This window comes from Corvus cornix, chromosome 26, assembly GCF_000738735.6.
Source record: "Corvus cornix cornix isolate S_Up_H32 chromosome 26, ASM73873v5, whole genome shotgun sequence".
NCBI lineage: Eukaryota > Metazoa > Chordata > Aves > Passeriformes > Corvidae > Corvus > Corvus cornix.
In genome coordinates, this window is record NC_046354.1 from 3,533,046 (window position 1) to 3,553,872 (window position 20,827).

General features: G+C 60.4%; 3 protein-coding genes across 9 annotated transcripts; all 3 read left to right on the forward strand.

Moving 5' to 3' along the window:
* Nucleotides 1-275: 275 nt before the first annotated feature.
* On the forward strand, nucleotides 276-3,631 carry LOC104692391 (probable E3 ubiquitin-protein ligase makorin-2). 2 transcript variants are annotated; one of them, XM_010404407.3, is made up of 8 exons: nucleotides 278-982; nucleotides 1,491-1,610; nucleotides 1,722-2,017; nucleotides 2,251-2,342; nucleotides 2,430-2,638; nucleotides 2,879-2,989; nucleotides 3,086-3,209; nucleotides 3,285-3,627. In XM_010404407.3, the coding sequence occupies exons 1-8, from the start codon at nucleotides 912-914 to the stop codon at nucleotides 3,438-3,440; spliced, it is 1,179 nt and encodes a 392-aa protein (XP_010402709.1). In that variant the 5' UTR covers nucleotides 278-911; the 3' UTR covers nucleotides 3,441-3,627. The 2 variants fall into 2 exon arrangements, with proteins under 2 accessions (XP_010402711.1, XP_010402709.1); XM_010404409.3 differs by lacking the exon at nucleotides 1,491-1,610 and having other exon boundaries at nucleotides 276-982; nucleotides 3,285-3,631.
* A 289-nt stretch (nucleotides 3,632-3,920) lies between these two features.
* On the forward strand, nucleotides 3,921-10,685 carry FANCE (FA complementation group E). Of its 2 annotated transcripts, none has more exons than XM_039565536.1 (12): nucleotides 3,921-4,020; nucleotides 4,582-4,831; nucleotides 5,124-5,745; nucleotides 5,828-5,872; nucleotides 6,167-6,226; nucleotides 6,308-6,451; nucleotides 6,532-6,655; nucleotides 7,214-7,289; nucleotides 7,420-7,486; nucleotides 7,582-7,707; nucleotides 7,848-7,942; nucleotides 8,129-10,685. In XM_039565536.1, exons 2-12 carry the CDS (start codon nucleotides 4,608-4,610, stop codon nucleotides 8,130-8,132), a joined length of 1,587 nt encoding a protein of 528 aa, XP_039421470.1. In that variant the 5' UTR covers nucleotides 3,921-4,020; nucleotides 4,582-4,607; the 3' UTR covers nucleotides 8,133-10,685. The 2 variants fall into 2 exon arrangements, with proteins under 2 accessions (XP_039421470.1, XP_039421471.1); XM_039565537.1 differs by lacking the exon at nucleotides 3,921-4,020 and adding an exon at nucleotides 4,134-4,466.
* Nucleotides 10,686-10,777: 92 nt separating this feature from the next.
* On the forward strand, nucleotides 10,778-19,535 carry LOC104692392 (inositol 1,4,5-triphosphate receptor associated 1-like). Of its 5 annotated transcripts, none has more exons than XM_019288987.3 (16): nucleotides 11,131-11,151; nucleotides 13,555-13,595; nucleotides 13,674-13,828; nucleotides 14,644-14,690; nucleotides 15,073-15,149; nucleotides 15,302-15,365; nucleotides 15,657-15,732; nucleotides 15,972-15,999; nucleotides 16,615-16,755; nucleotides 16,867-16,998; nucleotides 17,284-17,431; nucleotides 17,927-17,979; nucleotides 18,549-18,599; nucleotides 18,700-18,782; nucleotides 18,870-18,983; nucleotides 19,281-19,535. In XM_019288987.3, the coding sequence occupies exons 3-16, from the start codon at nucleotides 13,707-13,709 to the stop codon at nucleotides 19,438-19,440; spliced, it is 1,296 nt and encodes a 431-aa protein (XP_019144532.3). In that variant the 5' UTR covers nucleotides 11,131-11,151; nucleotides 13,555-13,595; nucleotides 13,674-13,706; the 3' UTR covers nucleotides 19,441-19,535. The 5 variants fall into 5 exon arrangements, 4 of the variants coding, with proteins under 4 accessions (XP_019144530.3, XP_019144532.3, XP_010402712.3 ...); XM_010404410.4 differs by lacking the exon at nucleotides 11,131-11,151 and adding an exon at nucleotides 11,900-12,496; XR_002046599.3 differs by lacking the exon at nucleotides 13,555-13,595 and having other exon boundaries at nucleotides 10,778-11,151; nucleotides 18,704-18,782; nucleotides 19,281-19,372.
* Nucleotides 19,536-20,827: the final 1,292 nt, after the last annotated feature.

Here is a 20,827-nt window from a genome sequence, read left to right on the forward strand (position 1 = left end):
TCTCAGCACCTGGGGGCTGTCCGTGGGAGGATTTCCAGCAGAGGCTATGGCATTTGCTGTGATTTCCAGGGATTTGCCATGATTCCTGGGGCTCTGTAATTCCCAGATCTCATACCTGCTGTGGTTTTCCTGCTTGCAAACCTAAAGCAGTAGAAAAGAGCCAGTCCTGAGCAGGATCCCAGCCTCAGAGCTGGGTGTGTCCTGCCCCAAATGCTGCGGGCGGAGCTGGAAATGAGGTGAAAACAGCCCGAAATGGGGAAGAATGAGCTCCAGGGCAGTCACGTACTGGCACCTGGTGCTGCCCTTGGCTGTGGCGTAGCACCTGAGAATTTGCAGGGAGCAGCTGCAGATCCCCGGGCTCCCCTCTGCCCGGTTTGAGTGCCCTGGGGGAAGCTGTTCCAGTGCTCCCTGCCTCTCCCGTGCAGCTGGAGGCACACGGAGCCGTGGTGCTGCTGGGCAGGGGGCCCAGGGTACCTGGCTGGGGACCCTGTGTGGTTTACCCCAGCAGGCAACGAAACATCACCCACCCGTTCACTCCCTCCCTTCCCAGTGGGATGGGGGAGAGAACTGAGAAAGAAGTGAAATTCACAGGCTGAGTTAAAGGCAGTTTAATAAAACTGGAAAGGAAGGGGAAATAATAATGATAAAAGAATTATAATTTAGTGATGCACACTGGAGCGGTGCCCCCGTCCAGGCTCCTCACTGCGGGAGCAGCAGGAGCTGCAAAGTCCTTGACTCAGTGTAAACAGTGCTCACGCACCCGGCTGCTATCAGCCAGCCCGGGCTTGTCCTCCGCCCAAAATACGTGTCCCCGACTACTAGGAGAGAATTATCCCAGCCGGACCCGGGACTCACCGAGGCCATAAATAGCCCTGGGAAGTGGCCCAGCCCTCTTCGCTGCTGGGGAAGAGATGGAGTCAGGCTCGCTGATGGCATCTGGGCCGTTCGGGGCCGGGGGAAGCTGCCTGAGACCCCTGTGCAGGTAAAGGCCTGGGGATGGGGCGGCTGGGAGCAGATTTGGGGGAAGATAGACTGGAGATGGGGCCCCGCGCTGTGGGGGTAGAGAGTGGATTGAGATGGCCTTGATCCACCCTCCCACCCATTTCCCCATCCCCCCCTCCGGAGCTGGGATCGGCGGCAGGACTCCGGCCAGGCCCCCTCTTCCTGCCAGCCCCAAGCCAAGGGCTCCTGCCCTTCTCCGTGCCCCTGCCCTCGGTCCCCCTGCTCCCGCAGTCCCGAGGAGAGCCCCCAGACAGTCCCTGTCCTGGGCTTCCTTTGCTTTGCAATTAACCAGGAAATTCGGCAGGATGGGGCTGGGAGAGCCCTGGCTCCCCCGGGCTCTGCCCTTAGCAAGGGCTCCTGAGCCCAGACACCAGCCAGAGGGGCTTCCAAAATATATCCCCACCCAGACAAAGCTGGTGCTGGGGGGTACGTTAGGGCAAGGCTGGAGCAGGGCCTGACCCCAGCCATACGGCTCCTCTGGCTAACAGGAATTTTGCCCGTGGGTCCTGTCGGTGGGGCCAGAGCTGCCGCTTCTCACATGACAGAAAATCAGCCCAGGTGTGCAGGTACTTCCAGCGTGGGTTTTGCCGTTATGGAGAGCAGTGCAGGTAAGGAAGGGGCTGTGAGGAGGGGCCTGATGCCATGAGGATGGGCCGGGAGCCTAGAGGAGTCATGCTGGACTGATGGGATGCTCTGTCTCTGTCCCTGGGCTCCTCCAGCTACCAGCATGTCCAGGAGGAGCCAGCACCAGTAGAGACACAGTATGGTCTGGTGCCCCACCACCAATGGAGCCTGGAGCCTGACACTGAGCCCACAGCCATGGACCGGGACCAGGGAGGAGCCCAGTGCACCTCGGTCCACCCTGCCCACAGCGTGACACGTGTGGCCTTCAAATTCCCGAAAGTGGAGGTTGAAGTGGAAGAGAAAGGCAAGAAGAACATCCCAGCACTTGGTAACGTTCCCCTTGGGGCCATCGGTGGAGAATTTGTCCCTGTAAAAGCTCGGGGTGCCTCAGGTAGGTGTTAGGCTGCCCAGGGGACCGGTGGGGTGAAGATACTGGGGTGGTTCTGGTGAAGCAGCCTGTGCATGTTTCTGCCTGTGACCCAAGCCCGGGCCAAGCTGGGGCTGTGGAGAGCTCTCCAGTGTGGGGACTGTCACTGCTGAAGCTGCACGCTCCCAGCAGCCCGCCCAGCTCTCTGATGATGGGCCAGGATGTGCTTTTCCCCTCTAAAAACTCTCCTCCTGCAGGCTTCCAACCACAAGGGCCAGCACTGGATCCAGACTCCTCTGACCCCAGAGGGGCAGTTGTGGAGACGGCAACATGGACTGACCCTGCAAAGGTGGGTTTGGGGTCTCCCTGTGGTGCTCCCCGAGGCCAGGGCAGTGACAGAGCCAGGGGTTGCCACACTGTGCTGCTCTGCTTGCAGGTCCCTGCAGAGCCAGCCCTGGTCAGCACCGCAGCACTGAGAGCCCAGAGCGAGGCCGTGGTGTGTGGCATCTGTATGGACAGGGTGTACGAGAAGCCGCTGCCAGAGGAGCGGCTCTTCGGGATCCTCCCGAACTGCAGCCACGCGTACTGCGTGGGGTGCATCCGCAAGTGGCGGCGCAGCCGCGACTTCCAAAGCACGGTCATAAAGTGAGTGGGGATGGGGGACATGGGAGGGTCATCACCGTTCCCCCTTCTGTGCCCTGAAATTCCTCCCTGGGTCTGGTGATGTGGCTTTGGATTGGTGTGACTTTCCTTTGGGAACAGGCACTTGGGAGTGGTGATGGGTATGGGGGTGCTGGATGAGGCAGCAGGACCACCCAGTGTGGGTGCTGAGCTCATGCTCCCTGCGTCCTTTTTGGTACACCCATCTGCATCTGTGACCCTCAGAGCCTGCCCAGAGTGCCGGATCACCTCCAGTTACTACATCCCCCACAAATACTGGATCTCAGACGTGGGTGAGAAGGAGAAGCTCATCAGAACCTTCAAGGCACGGACAGGGTGAGTGCGTGGCGCTGCTGCGGGTGGCAGGGCTGTGGGCTCTGCTGCTCTGCTGCTCTGGGAGCTACACTCACAACTGTGCTTGGAATCCCGCAGGAAAATCAGGTGCAAATTCTTCATCCGTGGCCACTGCCCTTTCAGATCAGAGTGCATCTACCTGCACGAGCTGCCTGCCCGCCGGCTGCTGCGGCACAGGCGGCAGCGGCCGAGGATGCCCGCTGTAAGTGGGGTGGCACGTCCTGGGACTGGGCTGGGCACCAAGAGGCCGTGGCTTATCCTCCCTCCTCTGCTGCAGGTGTTCATCCCTTCTTCCTCGGAGAGCTCTGACGAGGAGGATGAGGAGTTCTGCACACTCGAGTGGGCCCTTACCCTGGCCATGCTGGAGACAGAATTTCACTACTCCAGTTCTGGCCACGAGATGCTTCTCATTGACTTCAGCGATTCCGACTGAGCCTTGGGGGCCACGCTGGGTCTGGGTGCTGCTGGTGGCCAGACACATCTCCGGGAGGCGGAAGCATCTGCTTTTGACTCCTGCCATTGTTCTGGGGTGGCTCCAGCCGTGGGGGTGTTGCAGGGATGGGGTGGGATGGGGAAGCAGTCTGGCTGGCATTTATGGGTGCAGTGGGGGTAGCTCAGGGCACAGCCCCCCTGCTCTTGCCCGAGACCCACGGGTGGGGCTGGGCTGGGTGCTGGGGGGCAGCGGGGGGCTCTGACATCCACCGGGGGGCCCGGGCAGCGTGGGGGGAGGGGGGGGAGCACTGTTTTAAACTGTTTTTAGCCAAATCCGGGAATAACTAAATAAAACCGGTTGTGTAACGTCACGCTTCCGGGGGCCTCTATCTGTGGGCTGGGGGATCCACCCCGGGGGGGGGGGGGGACGCGAAGGCGGTGTTTGGGATGGAATTTAAGGGTATTTGCATAAAGAGCTCGTTTGCGCGCGGTCGATTCGCGTTTCCCGGAGGCGGGGCCGGAAGCGGCGCCTTGGGGCCCGGGGGCAGCGGGCGGAGCCCGGCGGGGACGCGGCGAAATCCGTGAGTGTTCCCGGGACTGCCCCGGGGGCGGGCGGCGGTGCCTGGGGCGCGGCAGTGACTGGGGCAGGGCTTGGGGCCGGGGGCCGCAGCGGGGCGGGGGGAGCCCCGCCAGCAACGACCCCCGGGAGGGCAGCGGGGCTCGAGCTGGGGATGCGGGCGCTGCCAGCCCCCGGGTTCTGGAGGGCACGGAGGGACTGGCGGTGCTCCCGCCCGGCTGCGACCGCAGGGACGCTCCCGCACCCTCGGGTGGGGAGGGCGGGTAAAGGCCGCCCCTAAAGCTGGTGCCGGGGTCGGCGCGGAGCACGGGCAGGCAGGTTGTGATCGTCCCGGGCCTCCCCGGTGTTACCCGTGCCCGGTTCTCCCCGGTGTGACTGTGTTCGGCTGTCTCGGGTGTGACCCGTGTGCGGCTCTCTCCCTTGTGTGTCACCCGTGTCCGGTTCTCCTCGGTATGCGTGCCCCTTGTCCAGCTCTCCCCCCTGTGTGTGCCCCATGTCCGGCTGGGACCCATGCCCGGCTCTCCCCCGTGTGTGTGACCGTGTCCGGTCTCTCCGTGTCTCGCAGGCAGCTGTGCAGCCCCCGCCGCAGCGATGGAGCCGCGGTGCCCGCCCTGGCTGCAGAGCTGCCCCCGGCCGTGCCGCCTCCTGCTGCACGCTCTGTCCTCGGGCCCCGCCGGGGCGATGGCCGCGCTGCGGGTGCTGCAGCGGGGCCAGCCCCGCGAGGGACCGGGGCAGGCGTTCCCCTGGCAGGCTCTCACCGCGGCCGTGTGCGCCGAGGAGCCCGCGCTGGAGGGGCCGCAGGACACCCTGGCTGTGTGAGTCGGACGCGCTTCTAAAGCTCGGTGTTTTGCGGGAGTTGTGGGTGTCAGGTGCACAGTTTGGGAGAGCGCATCTGCTTCCCCCGGTGGAGCGGTTCGTACATGAAGTTGGGATCATAGCAGCGACCCACCGGTGTCCCAGCTTGTGTCTGCAAAAGCTGGTGAAGGCATTAGGTGCCTCCTCTTGCTCCCTGCTAGTGCTGTGAGACTCTGCTCCACGGGGCGGGTTGGAGTCAGGACACGGGGATTTGCTCTGACAAGTCACCTCTCCTTTTCTCCCCTTACCCAGCAAGCCACGGCTGCTGCTGCTGCCCGTTTTGTGCCAGAGAAACCTCCTCTCCCTGCTCCTCGTGGTGCGGGATGCGGTGCCGGGGGACTGCCTGGACCGGCTGCTCCAGGCCTTGGAGCAAGATTCCCACGTGGATCCCTGGGTGCAGACACTGGGGGATCTGCTCCGGCAGGGACCAAGGGTAGAGGAGGGCTTCCCATCTCCCACTTCCCTGTCTTCTGCGTGTCAGCAGCAGCTTAGGGACCTGTGCCAGAAAATTGGCCAGAAGAAACCAGAGGGGCAAAGAAAACTGAACTGGTGCTTCAGCAAGCAGCCTGATGCCCCTGATTCTGTGCCTCAAGGTGAGAAGCGCAAGAAAGTGTTGGAGGAGAGCCTGGAGTTGGACAGTGAGAGAGAGGGGAAGAGGGTGTTGCTGGAGGAGGTGGCATTTGAGCCCCTGGGGCCCCAGGAATGTGGGGATGTGGCAGGGGTGGAAGAGGAGGTGCCCCAGGAGCCTTCAGGGGGCACGTCTGCTCAGAGCACAGATCAGGCTGCTCCGGACAGCTCCCAGCAGGATGCAGTTGGGGAGCTCAGGAAGATTTCCCAGACGGAGCTGGCAGCGGAGGTCCAGTCCTTTGTCCAGGTACTGGGTAGGGTTTGCTGTCCCCTTCCAGCCAGTGAGCTTTTACAGCCTGATGCTCATTCCTTCATCTCATTTCCCTCAGATGCATGGACAGAGGCTGAAAATGCTGCTGCTGCAGGAGTCCAGTGTAAGTGGTTGCTTCTGTCTCTCTCCTGGAGCTGATGCTCTAAACAGGCTCATGCCAGGGCCTCGGAAGGGGTGGAAAAGGAGGTGGATTTCACAGGGCCAGCTGGACAGGGATAAAAAACCCTGTTGTCACTTCCTCTGGGCTGGGATACAGACACCTGCCTGCACCTTGCAGGTGTGAGGGGCTGCCTGTGGGCTCAATGCTGACAGACATGGAGGGAAGGCAAAAGCCCTGAACCCATATTTTGTGGGTTGGTTGATTTGGTGCATTACTCAGGACTCTGTTTCCCTCCAGCACTCCGAGCTGCGCACCCCACCCGAGCTGAGCATCCTGAACAACTGCTCCCCCAGCCAGGTGAGCCCCAGCATCCCTGCTGCAGCCACTGCAGGGGGCCTGCTGCTGTCCCTAATGTCCCTTCCCCTCTGCCATCCCCAGCTCCAGGGGCTGTGCTCCTTCCTCCAGCTCTCCACGTGCCCCGAGCCATTCCTGGTGTGTTTCTGTAGCTGGCTGTTGGCTCTGACCCCTGACCTCAGCTACACCAGCGCAGCCATCCTGGCAGAGCAGCTCTTCCTCAGGCGAGTACGTGCCAGGGCAGCAGAGGTTTCCTGCTCCCCGTTTCCCTCTCCACTGTCCCCACCTCCTGCCTTTTCCGTCCCTAGGTCCTGTCCCTCACCCAGCCGCCTTCCCGACACCTCATGGCTGCCCTCGCTTCGTTTTGCTCCAAGTATTCCCATCCCTTCTGCCGTGTGCTGGTGGCTGCGGTGCTGCAGGAGCCAGGGGAAGGTGTGGTGGGTTCGTGGGAGGCGTGGCTGCCTCTGGGAGCTGGAGAGGGGCCCAGCTGCAGGGTGCTGTCTCCTGGGAGGCATTTGTCATGTGGAACGTGTGTTAGGAACCACGGAGGCATGGGGCTGTTTTTTTCTGGGCAGGTGAACACTTGGGGGTTGGGATGGGAGATGGGTTGGAGTGGGAGGGCTGGCTAGGCTGGCTTGGGGCTTAATTTTTCCCAAAGGACAGCTGCCATACCTCCATGATTGGAGGGCTCCTGACAGCTCCTAATGCTCGGGCCAGAACTGCCCCAGGGTGGCTATGCTGGCATGAGGAGGGGGTGAACCCCTGCCACAGTAGCGTCCCCTTTTCCCAGAGACTGGTGCTGTTTAAACCCTTGCTGCAGCCGGGCAAATGAAGCAGGATTATCCTGGGCAGCAGAAGGAGGCACTGCATGGTTTCTGCCTGTCCTGACTGGGTCATACACCTGGGTGAAGGGGTGCCAGGAAGGGCCAGGCACATCCCCATGGATCTGGCAGCCTCTGGAGGCTCTTCCCTGCTGCTTTGACCTTGCAGGTGCTGAGCAGACCAAGCTGATGTGTGAGCTGGTGGAGGAGTGCCTGGAGCCACACTCTGTGCAGCTGGTGCTAAGGTGAGGGGTTACGGGGTTGACAGCTCTGCTTTGGCCTCACACCCACCTGGATGGGTCCAGCTGGCTCCAGCCATTTGGGAGCACCAGCAAGGCCGTGGGGCAGCACCTTTCTTCTTCACTGTCCTTCCAGCCAAGTCTTGGAGGTGCCTTTGTCAGAGAAACTCCTGCCAGTACTGCAGGCTGTGCTGGGGCGGCAGGTGAGGGGCCCACCTTGTCCCACGGGTTTCCTTGACGACTCCAGCAGTGCTGGAGAAAGGACCCACTCTCCTACCTGCTCCTGGGTCTTTTCCAGGAGGTGCTGCCCCCTGAGCTCTTGGATCTCCTGGTCCTGACTCTGTGCCAGCAGGCCCCAGCCTTCGCCACGTCGCTCAACTACGCCAAGCTGGTGACGGCCGTGCTCACGGCATATCAGAGCCAGGTGAGCGAGGCCAGGCTCAGGTCCTGCAGCTCCTGGTGAGCCACCAGCCAGGGCTGCAGCTGGCCTGGGAGCCAGGCCCAGAGGTCTCAGGTGGGCTCCTGGCAGGGCAGCACCCTGAGCTCGTGCTGCCTCCATCCCAGGTCACCCCAGCTCACCGGAGCAGTCTGGCTGCAGTCCTGGATCGGAGCAACGCGGCGCTGAAGAAATCGCTGCAGGCTGTGCTGGAAGGGGCCAGGTGAGGTGGGGACAGGGGTCCCTGTCGTGGGGGATGGCAGGCTCTGCACCCTAGGCTGCCCCAGGGGTGGGGAACCAGAAGGTGCCACGGCTGCTGTGCCAGAGCTGTGCCAGAGCCATGATGGAGCTGTGCCGTGGTGTGCATGGCAGTGGCTTTCCTCTTCTTGATTTCTTTTTCTTTTCTCAGGTGAGCACCAAAAGGAATCAGAAGGCGACAGCTTCCTTGCAAGGAGGACACTCATTGCACAGCAGCAACCACAGCCCACCCCTCACTGGGTTTCCCCTGGTGAGGTGGGACCCTGCGAGCAGCATCTGTTCCCCACAGAGCACCTGGGGCCTCCTGGCAGCACCTGGTGTGAGGGGGCTCTTGCTGGGCAGTGCCATCCCAGCCCCCCACACTCCCTGGGGCTCAGAGGTGTCTTGGTTGAACAATTAATGTGTTTCCAGGTGTTTCTGTATCTCCCTCAGGCCTGCCACGCTCAGCCTGGCCCTCCTGTGATGGGGGCAGGGCTGTGGGGGCCAGGCAGGACACAACCCGTGGGGGAGTTCCTGAGTTCTTACTGCCCAAAACACGTCACTGAACCAGGACAGACATTGATTTGAGGCTGCACGAAGTTGATAATTCTGGACTTAATTCGCTATCTTGATTTTACCGCAGCTCATTCCAAGCTCTGTGCACGTCCACATTCCTCCCCAGCAGCCAAGCCATTTTTTGGAGTGGTGCAGGCGGGGCTGCTGTTTTGTGTATCTGATCTGCTGGGATTTACAGATCTCTGGGTGCAGGAGAGTGGGATTTAGCTGAATTCCAGCTGAACTTAGCTGGAAAATTTGGATGTTCTGCTTTATATCCACCTTTCTTCCCCATTTGCCAGGTCTGCTAGGGGCCCTGCTGTGTGTGACACATTTCTGGTGATGATGACACTTCTCATTGCCCTAATGGAAAGTGCTTGTATGGCATGACTGTGCTCAAAGTTCTATCCTGTATTCTTGAAAGTACCCACTGGAAACCTCATCTAGGCACCTCCTGGTTTGAGAATTGGGAAGAAAAGGATGGGAGAGAGTGGATACTCAGAGGCAGAGCTAGGGTTTCAATGGAGGTTTTGAAGCATTGCATACTTCAGGAGCTATTTAAAAATCCATAAACATCTACAAAGGGAGAAGGAGAATCATAACTTGCAGGTGTGACATGTGACTGCTTCAGGTTTGCTCGTTAATATTTAGAGCCCAGCCAGAGGAGGGGAACTCTGAAGCATTAGGTGACACTCTTAGGGCTGAGAGTACAGATTTCTTTATATAAAGAATCTCTTAAGCTATTTTAGGTGACAGTGGACTGATGAGGCTTCAAAGGCCACATTAGCTGGAGGACAGAAACCTCCAGGGAGCCAGATTGTTGATGTGTTTGCATTCCAGTGAGTTAATGGCTGTGTAGAGTGAAGCTATTGTAGGGCTGCCCAAAACACGACATAAATAGAAATTGTGCCATGATCACCAAGGTCTAAGCCTGCTCTTGTGGCTTTATTAGGTAGCAGGCTCTGATCTTTGCAGTTTCCCTGCAGAGCTTCTACTGAGTGACCTTGGTGTTATTGTCCTCAGTGCTCCATCTGGCCGTGGCTGTCGGTCACACGGAGATGGCCACTGGCTTGTGGAAAGAGCCTTCTTAGCCCTGGTTTTGCTCCTGGCTGCAGCTTATCAGCTGTGGGTTCCTTTGAGGTGTGCATGCAGATAACAATCACGTAAGGAGAATTGGGAGCAAACCCTGGGAACACTGCACATGCTGGTGGAAGACTGCTTGTTTATATGGAGGTTGGCAGCAGCTGCACAGAAAACTGCTTTTGATTCTCTTGACCCTTTCAAGAACTTTAAAATCCATCCTGAACAGTGCAGAGAGGTGGATGCAGCATAAAACATCAGTCAGATTTTGTAGTTCAGCAGAACCTTGGCCAAGGGTGGTGGGAGTGCCAGGACTGGCTCTGTCCTTGTCCTGATTTAATAGCGGTGTGTGTGAAGGGAATGGTCTGGAGCTTTGTCCAAGACCTTTCCTAGGCTGGAGGTAGAAGGCAGTGTGGGATTTTCAGCCAGTTTATTTGTGATACTTGGCAGTGGTTCCTTACCTGCTTCCTCTTCTGCTTGTGGAGTTTTACTTCATGGTACAGAGGGGAATTCCCTTTTTGGCCTAGTAGTTCTCGGGTTTTTTTGAAGGAAATTCATCACATACAATTGCATGGGTTGCTTGTCCACTCTGCTGCCTCCACACCCTCCCACAGGGATTTTTGAACCAGTTTCATGACAAGATGATTCCTCCACTCCCCAAGTGCCTTCGTGGGGCTGTTATCAGACAGCAAAGAACCTCTTTGGGGTGAGCAGAGGTGTGGGGTAGGTGGATGTTAAACACCAGACATCAGAGCCGTGTAGGAGCCTTGGGCCGTGCAGCACCTTGTTGGAAGGGGCTGAAACTGCCCCTCTGCTGCCCCTCTCCAACCAGGAGCTCCAGGTTGTTGCTGTGTCCCCTCTTGCAGCAGTGCTGGGGGTCACCCCACTTCTCCCCGGAGGTAGCTGCATGTCCAGTGACAGCCTGTTAATCTCATGTGTGTAATCCCCAACATGCTGATGCAGTTCTCCCTGGAAACCTGGGGGCTGTGACACCCAAATGTGAGGCTGAACTGCTTGGGGAATGCTCAGCAATATTTATTTTTTTCACTTGGGATTTAAAACTGAATAAAAAGAAAGAGGGATTTTCCTTCTCATCTGTTTGGGTTGTTTGGGGTTTTTTTGCCAACAACCTTTTAATCCTAAAACAAATCAGGTTCTTTCTTGGGTAGCCTGGTGGCTGCCAGGTCCCTGTCGGCTGGGGGAGCCAGGGCCACCGAAAGGTGAATTTGCAGGAGGGCTGGGGTGCTGCTTTGTGGTTGGGCCCCTGCACAGACCTGTAAGTCGTGCTTGCCACATCAGTGGCACCAGTCAGTGTCAGCCTGAGCAGCTTTCTTCCAAGAAGTGGATAATCCAGATGACCAGATGACCACACTCTGTGATCTGAGCTGCAAGTTCAGCTCAACTGCAGGCGCCCTGGAAGGTGCTGTCGCTGTAGCTGCTGTGAGGGACCTCGCTGGAAGGAGGACAGGGGACAAAGCCAGAGCCCGCAGCAACGTGGTGCCACTCAACCCTCTGGGCTGGAGATCTCCCAGCAGGGTCTTGTTCATCCCTGCTGAACAGGTCTGTGTGAGGGGAACTGGGCTGCTTTTCTGTGTTTGAGGCTCTGTGATACCTAGATTGCAGTCACGATTTAGCTGCTCCCAGGTTAAAAATAAGAATGCCTAAAAATCCCTGCATGCTTTTAGTAAATGCTTGTGGAGGCTTTTGAACGGGATGGTTTGTGAACAGGGGCATTGCCTCTTGTTAACCCTCGCCTGGGTGTGGGAGGGAATAGAGGCACCTGTGTAATGGTGTCCTTAGGTCTGTGTCCTCCAGGGGCAGCCCTGGGCCTGCCAGGACACCGGAACAGAGACCATGGAGCCTCAGCTGCTGCCTGGTGCCAGCTGCTGCTCCTGGGGAAGAAGCTGGAGCTCTGCAAGGGTGTCCATCCTCCACTCCCCTTGTTTGGGAACCGCTGGGGCTGCGTTCTGGGCTCTCACTCTGGCAGGGGGGTCAGAGCCTGGGCCAATCGTGCCCCAGCACTGGGAGATGCTGTCTGCCCTCTCAGGGCTTACAAGGTCTGCAGACCCCAAGGGGTCCACTGGGGTCCCTGGGCAAAGGGGGAGCAACAGTAGCTGCCTCCTGGTAGTGCTGGACATCGAGCCTGACTCCCTGTAAGCTCCTTAGGGGAAGAAAGCGGCTTTAGAGGATGTGATGGATTTCAGCAAAGGGATTGGGGCTGGGGCTGAGGCAGTGGGGTGGTGGCTGGGGAGAAAGTGAGGCTGCTGAGAGGGGCAGGAGGGATGGGGGTCCTGGGCAGAGTGGCTTCCCTGCATCACCAAACAAGATGCTACTGGGGCTCCTCGTCAGCCATCCTGGTTTAGCCTGGTGCTGTGCCCCCCACGAAAGCACGGAGGGCTTCCCCCATCTCTCCTGAGCGCCACCACCCTGCCCTGAGCCTCCTGCCAGGGAGACGCTGAGGCTCTGCTCCGCTCCGCAGACGCCGGGCACGGAGGGAGCAGTCCTGGTCTGTTCAGCTCTGTCACCTCCTCAGCCTGCGGGTGCAAGCTCTGGCCCCGCACCAAAAGCAGAGGTTTCCTGGCCACCTGCAGACCACTCTGCCCGCCCTGGCCCGCGCGGGGAGCTCCCAGCCGCCCTCATGCATCTCCTTTAAAGGCCTTCTCTCATCGGGCTCGTCCCCGGCAGCTCCGTCTGCCGCAGATGCGGTTGCTCTGCCCCTCGGGGAGGCTCCGCCGCCGCAGCGAGCGCCGTGCGGGGCCCCAGCACCGCGGCCCCACCGACTGCCGGCCACGCCGTGCCCCTGACCCCCTCCCGGGGCTGATGGGGGCCCAGCAGAGCTGAGCGCCGGCTCCGGGCTGGGTGGCCCCAGCATCTGCCTTCGGCTGCTTGAGAGGAGTTCAGGCAGGTAATGATGACCCGGGGAGCGTTTGTTCGTCGCCGAGTTGAGGGAAAGCGCCCGGTCTGGCATCCCAGGGGGTTCCTTATGCTAAACCAGCTGCGTGCGTCGTATCTTTTCCATCTGTAACACAAAGATAAGGAGCGAGTGTCTGTGAGGCTGTCAGAGCTGTGGGAAGGCAGCAGCCTGCAGGGTCTGCCGTGGCTGTGATGGATTGAGCACTTTGCAGCAGGGACCAGCCCTCCAGAGGACTCTGATGGTGTGATGAGTTTGGCTGATCCCTGCTGGCTGGGGGCGCCTGAGCCCCTGGGTGGAGGTGTCAGCGACAATTCCCACTGTATAGGCGTGAAATGGGCTGGCTTTGACAGGTGCCAAGTGCTGCTTTTTACACCTTCATCAGCGCTGAACAGGCTCTGCGAGCTGGGTGATGGCCCTGCTTGGTTTTGGGGTGACCTAGACTGAGCTTGGCCACGGCTTTGCACATGCACGTGGGGCTTCAAGCAGTCCCTGCTCTCTGTCCCCCTAGATCTCTCCTGAATTTCCTGTCCTGGACAAAAAATTCTCCTTCTGCCCCATATGTGCATGTCCATGGGCACAGCCTGCAAGGAGTCACTGCAGGACAGTCACTTGTGCACAACGACTTTACCCTGGGCTGGGAGAGGCTCTGTGGACTTTGTGCATCTGTGATTCTTTCAACATTGTAAAACAGCTTCAACGGGTTGTCCAAGTTCCTTTAGATTTGAAAATCTTTTACATTTGTGTCTCTGGGAGCTCAGGGATTGCCCTGTCTGCAAGAACAGGGGGTTGCTCCCACTCTGCACTGGGTGCTCACAGTGTGGGGTGGGTGCAAATCTACCTCCCCCCATGAAGTTGACCCACATCACAAGCCCAGAACGAGCATTGCCCTGGGGGAAGGAAATGGGGATGGCAAGCAGGAAAACCCACCCTCAGCACTGCCCAGAAATGAGGCTTCCATTGAATTTCTCATTTGCCTTGCTCTGTGCCCATCCGAATCTCACCAGCCTCCTCCTGAATCACAGCGGGCCTCCCCACCTCTTTTCCCACAGATGCCTCCACGCTAAGCAGAGGAGCTCGAAGCTCCTGCTGGGTGAGAAAACGCTTTAAAAATACAACATTTAGAGGCGTTCTCCATCTGCGCGCAGCTAATGTGGGTCTCTCGTGATAGGTGTGCTGGTCCTGGAGCCTCTGCACTTCACAAATGAAGCCACTGGAAGGGACCTCACTGGGACAGGGCAAGGAGGAGGCGCAGGGACCGGCCCAGGGACGCCGGCGGCGGCAGCGGCAGAGGACAAGCTGCCCACCCAGCCCCTCACCTCAGAGGTATGTGCACAAAAAGCTCACCCAGCGGCTCTCGGGGTGCTAGCAAGGATGGGACAGTGATGGCAGTGCCAGGCAAGGGACACTGAGCATCGTTTCGGCATGGTGGCCCCTTCTCCTGCAGCCTCTGCGCTCAGCCTTGCCAGGAGGTGAGGGAAGAGCCCTTTCCAGAGCCAGGGGTAAAAGTTTGGGGGTTCAAACCCTCTCCCGGTTGGGTGCTGGGCTCCAGCGTGGGCTGCAGAGGGCTCTTTGCACAGCAGCCCGTGTCTCCACACGCTGGTGACCTGCCACCCCTGGTGGCCTCCAACATCATCGAGCAGGGATGCTACAGAGCTGCCAGACTTTCTGGCACCCGGGACAAGGTTTTGGGATGATGAACCCGTCCCCGTGCACTTTTAGGGGGGCCTGCCATCCCCATGGGGGTGCTGTGAGATGGTGCCTGGGCTCTGTCGGCGGCTGCATTTGTTGTGGTGCTGGAAGAGGGCGGCTCGCAGCGAGGTCCGCTTGGCAGCCAGAGGGGAAAAAAAAAAAAAAAAAAAGACAGTGCTGAAGCAAAGCTGGTGACTCACTGCTGGCTGGGAACGGCCTCGGCGGGTCCTCTGTGGGGCTCTGCGGCGGCGGCAGGAGCGGCAGGAGCGGAGGGGGCGGCTCGCCCGGGGCAGGCAGAGCGGGACAGGGACGGAGCAGGCTGTGGAGGATGCTCGGGAGGGACCCAGGTCCTGAGCAGCCCCATCGAGGGAGCTGGGGGAGCGTGGGGGGTGGGATGCTGCCGATGCTTCCTGAGTTTCTTTAGGGATTACCCGGGATTCCCTCCACAGGGAGCAGCAGGCAGAGCTGTGCGGGCTCCTCACATCTCCGGATGAAGGTAAGGGCAGCCCAGGGGGTGGTGGGGTCAAAAGGGTGGGTTTTCCACCCTCCCTCCCTGAGCAGCAGGAGGGTGTCCCCTGGTCTGACAGCACCTGCCTGCAACCCCTTCCAACCCTGGGACCCCAACCCCATCCCCCGGATTTGCCTCACCAGCTGTAACCCACGCTCTGCACTGGATCCCTTGCCCTCCTCCCCCTGCCCTGCGCAGCTGAGCTCCAGCTCCCTCAAACCCACGGGGATATTTTGGGAAGTACCTGGCAGCTCATGTCCCTGGCAGCCCGCAGGCTGCAGAAGTGCCAGTGGCAGTTTTGGGGGTGTCTCCTGAAGTGGTGTCAGGCTGGGGAGGGGACCCTGCTGCCCACCACTCTCTCTGTCCCCAGGCAGGATGAGCAGTCCCCAGGGACACCCAGGCCGGGTTTTGGCTGGGAGCAAGCAGATCGTGGAGCAAGTCAGCCAGGTGAGAGGGAGGGGAGGCCAACAGGTGGGGGGGCCTTCCCTGCCTGGTTCCTTGGGCTCAGCCAGGCCCCCAGCCCCTCTGTGCTGGTCTTCTCGGGGTGCTGTGCAGCACCAGGGAGAGGTCTGCTCCAACAGCACTCTTGTGCCTCTCAGGAGCCAGGCAGGGCCGTGCAGGAGCAGGCTGTGCACCCTGGGGTCAGTGACAGGACTGAAGAAGGTGAGTGAGTCCCCATCCCACATCCCAGCTGGGTCCCCTTAGGGGAAGGCTTGAAGCAGTTGGGGATGAGCATGGGAACACGTTCTGATGGGGGTCATCTCCCTTGGTGGGGACACGGGGAAGGGGAGACTTGGCCGGGGGGACCTAAAGCCCCCTGATGCTGGGGGAAGGATTGGGATGGTTCCACAACATGGGGACCTACCCCTGCTAAGACAGGAGGGCAGAGGGAGGAGGGAAGGCCAAGCAGAAGCCCTCATGTGTGGTCTCTGTGGCCCCACTGCCTTCCTGCAGGTGCAGAAACACTGCAGGAGCCGCTGCTGAGTCTTCCCAGTGAGCTCTCAGTGCTGGACAGACTTGGCTTGCACAGGTAAGACCAGTGAGCACCTGCATCCCTCTGGGGGCTCCAGGACAGGGGGGTCCCAGGGCACAGCACAGTTCAGATTGGACTTTGCTCCTTTTCCACTGCACAAGAGCTGCTGTCCACACAATGGGCACTTGGCTTCTCACTTCTCGTGGTGGCTGGCACCCCTGGGAGCAGAACAAGGGCATTTTCATCATGCAGCCCCCATGATGCCTCCATCCCTGACAGCACTTCTCTTTCTGCAGGGTGGCTTTGACAGAGCAGGATCTGGAGGTGAGGGCTCCGGGTGGGCTGGGGAAGGGGGACAGAAGGACAGACACCTTGCTGGCTCACAGTGTCAGGGCTGTGCCCTGCTCCTGCAGGCACCGCAGTCCCCTGGCAGCCACCTTATAAACCCTTTCCCAGAGATGCTTTTGGCATTTGGAGGCAGCTGCATTTCCATGAGTCGGTCCTCTGAGCGCCCGGCAATCCCACAAAGTGCTCTGCAGCTGTTGAAGAGCGCCCTTAGCCGGGGAGGCAGCAGGAGCCACGCTAATAAAAATAATTTCCCTGCGAGTGCCAGGGCTGAGTCAGGCTCAGCCGTCAGCCGGGACCCGCAGCGAGGGCTGGCGTCTGCCCGGCGCGTGCTCTTGCCAGGAGGGCTCAAGATTTCCATGTGTTATCGGCTGCCTGGGGGACGTGTCTCCTTGGGCTGGCATCTCAAGGGACTGTCCCCAGCATGCAGCAGCCTAACGGGGTGCTGGGGCCAAACAAATGCTGATTAACTTTAGCACTGCCCTGTTTGGTGGCACGCTGGGAGGTCTGTCTGTGCCTTGGGGACAGCAGCACACGGCCCCGGTGGCTTCCCTTCTGCCCCCATGTCCCACCTCTCGCCTTCCCACCCCACAGGCAGCCTTTGCCCACCTTGCCCTGGCTTTTCGCTGCGATATGTTCACCCTGCAGCAACGGGTGGAGGTGGAGAAACGGGCAAGGGATGCAGCAGAGGAAAACATCCAGGAGGAGCTGGGGCAGTGCCAAGCTGCCCTGGAGGTAGGTGGGCACCAAGGCAGGGGGCGGGCACATGCTGGGAACACCCAGCCCCAGAGGGATTTGGACGACTCAAAGTGCCAGCTCCAGCAGTTCCATCCTATCCCCCCACAGAGGCTGGGTCGATCCTCTGCCAATGCAGGCTGCAAGGAGGTGCTGGAGCAGCTGCAGCACAACCTGGCCGTGCTGTCAGCAGCTGTTGAGCGGGCAACCAGTGCCGCGGAGAAGCTGGGGGCTGTACACCAGGTATGTCCACAGCCCAGGGCTGGGAGTGATGGAGGGTGCTACACACAGGCCTGGGGGACTCATCCCTGGGCTTGCTGGGCCTGTCCCTCCTCTCATGGCGCTGGCCTTGACCTCATGTTTGCGCTTAGGAGAGTGCAAAGGATCCATGCGCCTGCCCTGGGGAGCAGGAAGGGGATGCAGCTGCACTCCCTGGGTGGAGGCACCGTGGGATGCTCAGGGAGGGACTGGCAGAGACCTGGCTCCTTAGGAGATGGGGGCCCTGACCCCCATCCTGCCTGGCTGCAGGAGGCCCGGATGAGCCGAGCAGCAGAGGTGATGGTGCAGCACGTGGAGAACCTGAAGCGGCACCACATGCGGGAGCACGCGGAGCTGGAGGAGATGAAGCGCCTGATCCAGCAAAACTCCCGCAACCGGCAGCTGGCGGAGATCCAGGGTGAGGTGGGCTCTGCCGCCGGGGCCTCTGCGGGGTTTGCACGGAGCAACCCTGCAGGATTTGGTCCCAAGCCCCTCTGGAGGGTCAGTGTGACCCTGCGCCACAGAGCCAGTGGGTGGTGTGAGTTGAGGACCAGGGGTGGGGAACAGCTGATGGATGGGGTGGTGAAGGGAACAGCTGATGACAGTTGTGAGGGGACAGTGGAACAGCAGATCGGCGTGGGAGCAGGTGCTGGTGGCCGGAGAGCCGTAACCCAGCTGGGAATGCGGGGCAGTGGGGCCCCATGCACAAAAAGGACTCTGTTCCTGAACACCAAGGCCCACACGTGCCATTGCTGTGCATGTGACAGGTCCCCCTGCCTGGGGCACCACCTGTGCCACACACAGAGCACATGGCCAGGACAGCTTTCAATGGCAGGGAGGTTTGTGACTGTCTGTGCATCAGCCCCATCTTAGTGTTGGGGGACGATGTAAGGTGGCTTCTCTTTGCTCCCAGATGATGTGGAGCCACGGCTGAGACCTCACCCCCTGAAGAGAACCTTCCAGCAGGTAAATGGTCCCGGTTCAAGAGCCTCGGAGTCAGTGCCTCCCCATGCCCTGCTGCCCTCGCTCAGCTGGGTGCCCCCACACATCCACTAGGCCCCAAGCAATGTTACTCCAGCCAGCTGCTTGCTGCAGGGAAGATCTGCTGGAAGTGCCAGGGATGAGGCAAAATGTAGGGGCAGCCTTGGAGGTCTGCTGGTAGACAGCAAGCTGGGGGCTGCCTGTCCAAGAGATCTCAGGCAGATCCTTCTTCCATTGCAGGGTCACAGTGCAAGAGCCACAGGCTTGGCTGTTCTCTAGCACCAGCTTGAATGTGACACTGATTCCCCTATAGCTCCAGAGGTAGGGGAGGGGGTTAGGCAGCCCCACCAGAACAGCTTGCAGCAGTAATGACAGGCATAAACCTCTTGGCTTTGACCTTCCCTGGCTTTCCAGCTTCCCCTCTTAGCTCCAGGGCCAGTGGGAGTTGGCAATGCCCCTTCTCCTTGAAGTCCCTTGCCTGTGCTGGGGAGGTGATGGGAAAGAGGAGGTGAGAAGCAGCCGCACAGTGCTCACCCCCAGCCCCTCTGTTGCAGGGGTCTGCCCGCCGCAGAGTCAGCATCGCCGTCATCCCCAAGCAGCTCTTGGTAAGGACGTGTTCGGTGGGGACAGTCAGGAGCTGTGTCCCCAGGCTCAGTGCTGCTGGGGCTCTGGGTCCCCACTGATGCTCCCACCTTCGGTGCCCAGCCAGGTGCCAGCCCCGACAGCCGAGCAGCCCCAGCAGGTGACTCGGAGCCAGAGGGGGCCCAGCGCTGGCCCAGCATCCAGAGGTAACTGCACTGGGTGGCCGGGCAGCCATGGCACCGGCTCCACTAGCCCACGTGGGACAGCGCCAACCCTGTCCTCACCCTTCCCAGGAGTGAACTGGAGCCACGGGGCCAGGACAGCGCTGTGACCGGGAAGCTGGTGGCTGAGGCAGATGGCAGAGGCTCAAGTGCAGGGGACGAGGAGCCGGAGCAGCTTGGGCTGACGTGAGCAGCACCCTGCATGTGCCCAGCATCCCCCTCATGGCTGCTGGCCTCTCTCCGGTCCCCAGGTGGCCAGCACTTGGGCAGGGGCTGGGGGATTTAGTGGTGGAAGGCCGGGATTTTGCTGTGCCTCAGTTTTGCGGGTTGCCCACGCTCTCCCAGGCTTGTTGCATTTGTGTTTGGAAAAGGGCCAGTGAGGTTCGGGGCTAAGTTAAACATCCTCCTTGTCCCCCACTGGGGTGGAGGTGGGATGTGCTCTCTCCCACGGATGACAAGTGTCCCTGGTCACTTTCTCCCCAGGTCCAAAGGGTCTGCAGCAGAGCTGTGGCGTCCGTGGCTCTTCTTCCCGCAGCACTACTGGGTTATCTTCTGGCTGCTTCTCCTGAGCATCGCCTTCCTCCTCCTCATCCGTGTCCTCGAGTTGCAGCGGCTGCAGTCTGCAGCATCATCCAAGGCCTAGCTGGACCGGGGAGGGGGAGCTGAGAGGCATCTCTGCTCCTTCCCCACGTCCTAAAACACCAAAACCCTAGAATAATAAAACGGGAGGAAAAGTGGGGGAATTGTAATGACGGAGCAGGGGGAACATCCTGTGGCGGGATCTAAGGTATGGCTGGCGCATCCATATAATCATGAAGGGTTCAGGGAGCTGCAGAAGCTCTCACTGATGCTCTGAGTTGCCTGTTCTCAGCACATCAAGGGGTGCAGGTGTGCTCCCACATGTCGCCTGTGCTGGGGACAGCCCGGGCTGCCCACAGCGGTGGGTTTGCAGTAGAGCCGCGTCCCTCAGTGCCACCACGTGCCCTCAGTCCCTGCTGTAATTCACATCTAATGCTCCTTTGCTGCTGCCCGGGGGACAAGGCTGGGGCTGGAAGGCGCAGGTCCGTGCTCAGCCTTTCCCACGGCACCACAAAGTGCTCACAAACAGAGGGAGCTCTTTCCGACCGCTGGGGAAAAGCGCCTGGTTTGCCACAGACACCCCGTTTCCGTGTCCGCCCCAGCCTCTCGCGGCCCCGGAACACGGGTGGGCTTCACTGCACCCGCACCCAGCAGCTTTGCAGGGGCCAGAACAGCCCGCCCGAGCTGCCACGGTGGGGGTTTCTGCACCAGGGTCCCCAGGAAGGGGCCGGAGGGGGCTGCAGAAGGGGAGGGATGGAGGTGCTGGGCTGGTCACCCCGCTTGCCGTAGCCGCCGGCAGTGCCACGGGTGACTCAGGGTGGCCGACGTAACCAACGCCCGTTTGCCAGCTCGCCCCGTGTCCCTGAGTCACCGTCCCCGGTCTCGTGGCAAGTTGTCACCGCGCGTCACAGCACGCGAGCCCCTTTGCCGTGACGCCCGTCCCAGCACAGGGCGAATGTCCAGCAGCACCCCGAGGTCATCGCCACCAGAAACCCCCAAAAGCACCCGGCCAGCAGAGATCTTCGGTGACCCCGGGGGCTCCCCCACCCCCCTCCCCCAGGTACCTTCGCCCCACTGGCACCATTCCCACCCGTGGGACCCAGGTGGAAACGTAATCCCAGAAGTTTCCACGCGAGCTGTGGCGGGAGGGGTCCGGAGCTGGCACTGGGTGGGTCCCCCCGCCCTGGACCCTGCGGTGCCCCCAGCTCCCTCCTGGCCGGGTTCTGGCTGCGGGGGGAGCAGCACAGGGGCGGGGGCGGAGTGTGAAGCGGTTTTGGCTTCATCGCCGGAGTCTTTTTGTTTGCTTAGCGAAAAGTCCGGTTTCTCATCCTAAAATACAAAAATCCCAGCTGGGGTTGCGCTGTGCCGCTCGTCCCGCTCTCCAAATCCCCCGGCGCAGTATCTGCAGCAGCACAGAGCGGGGGTGGCCCGGGGGCCGCCCCTCTCCCGGC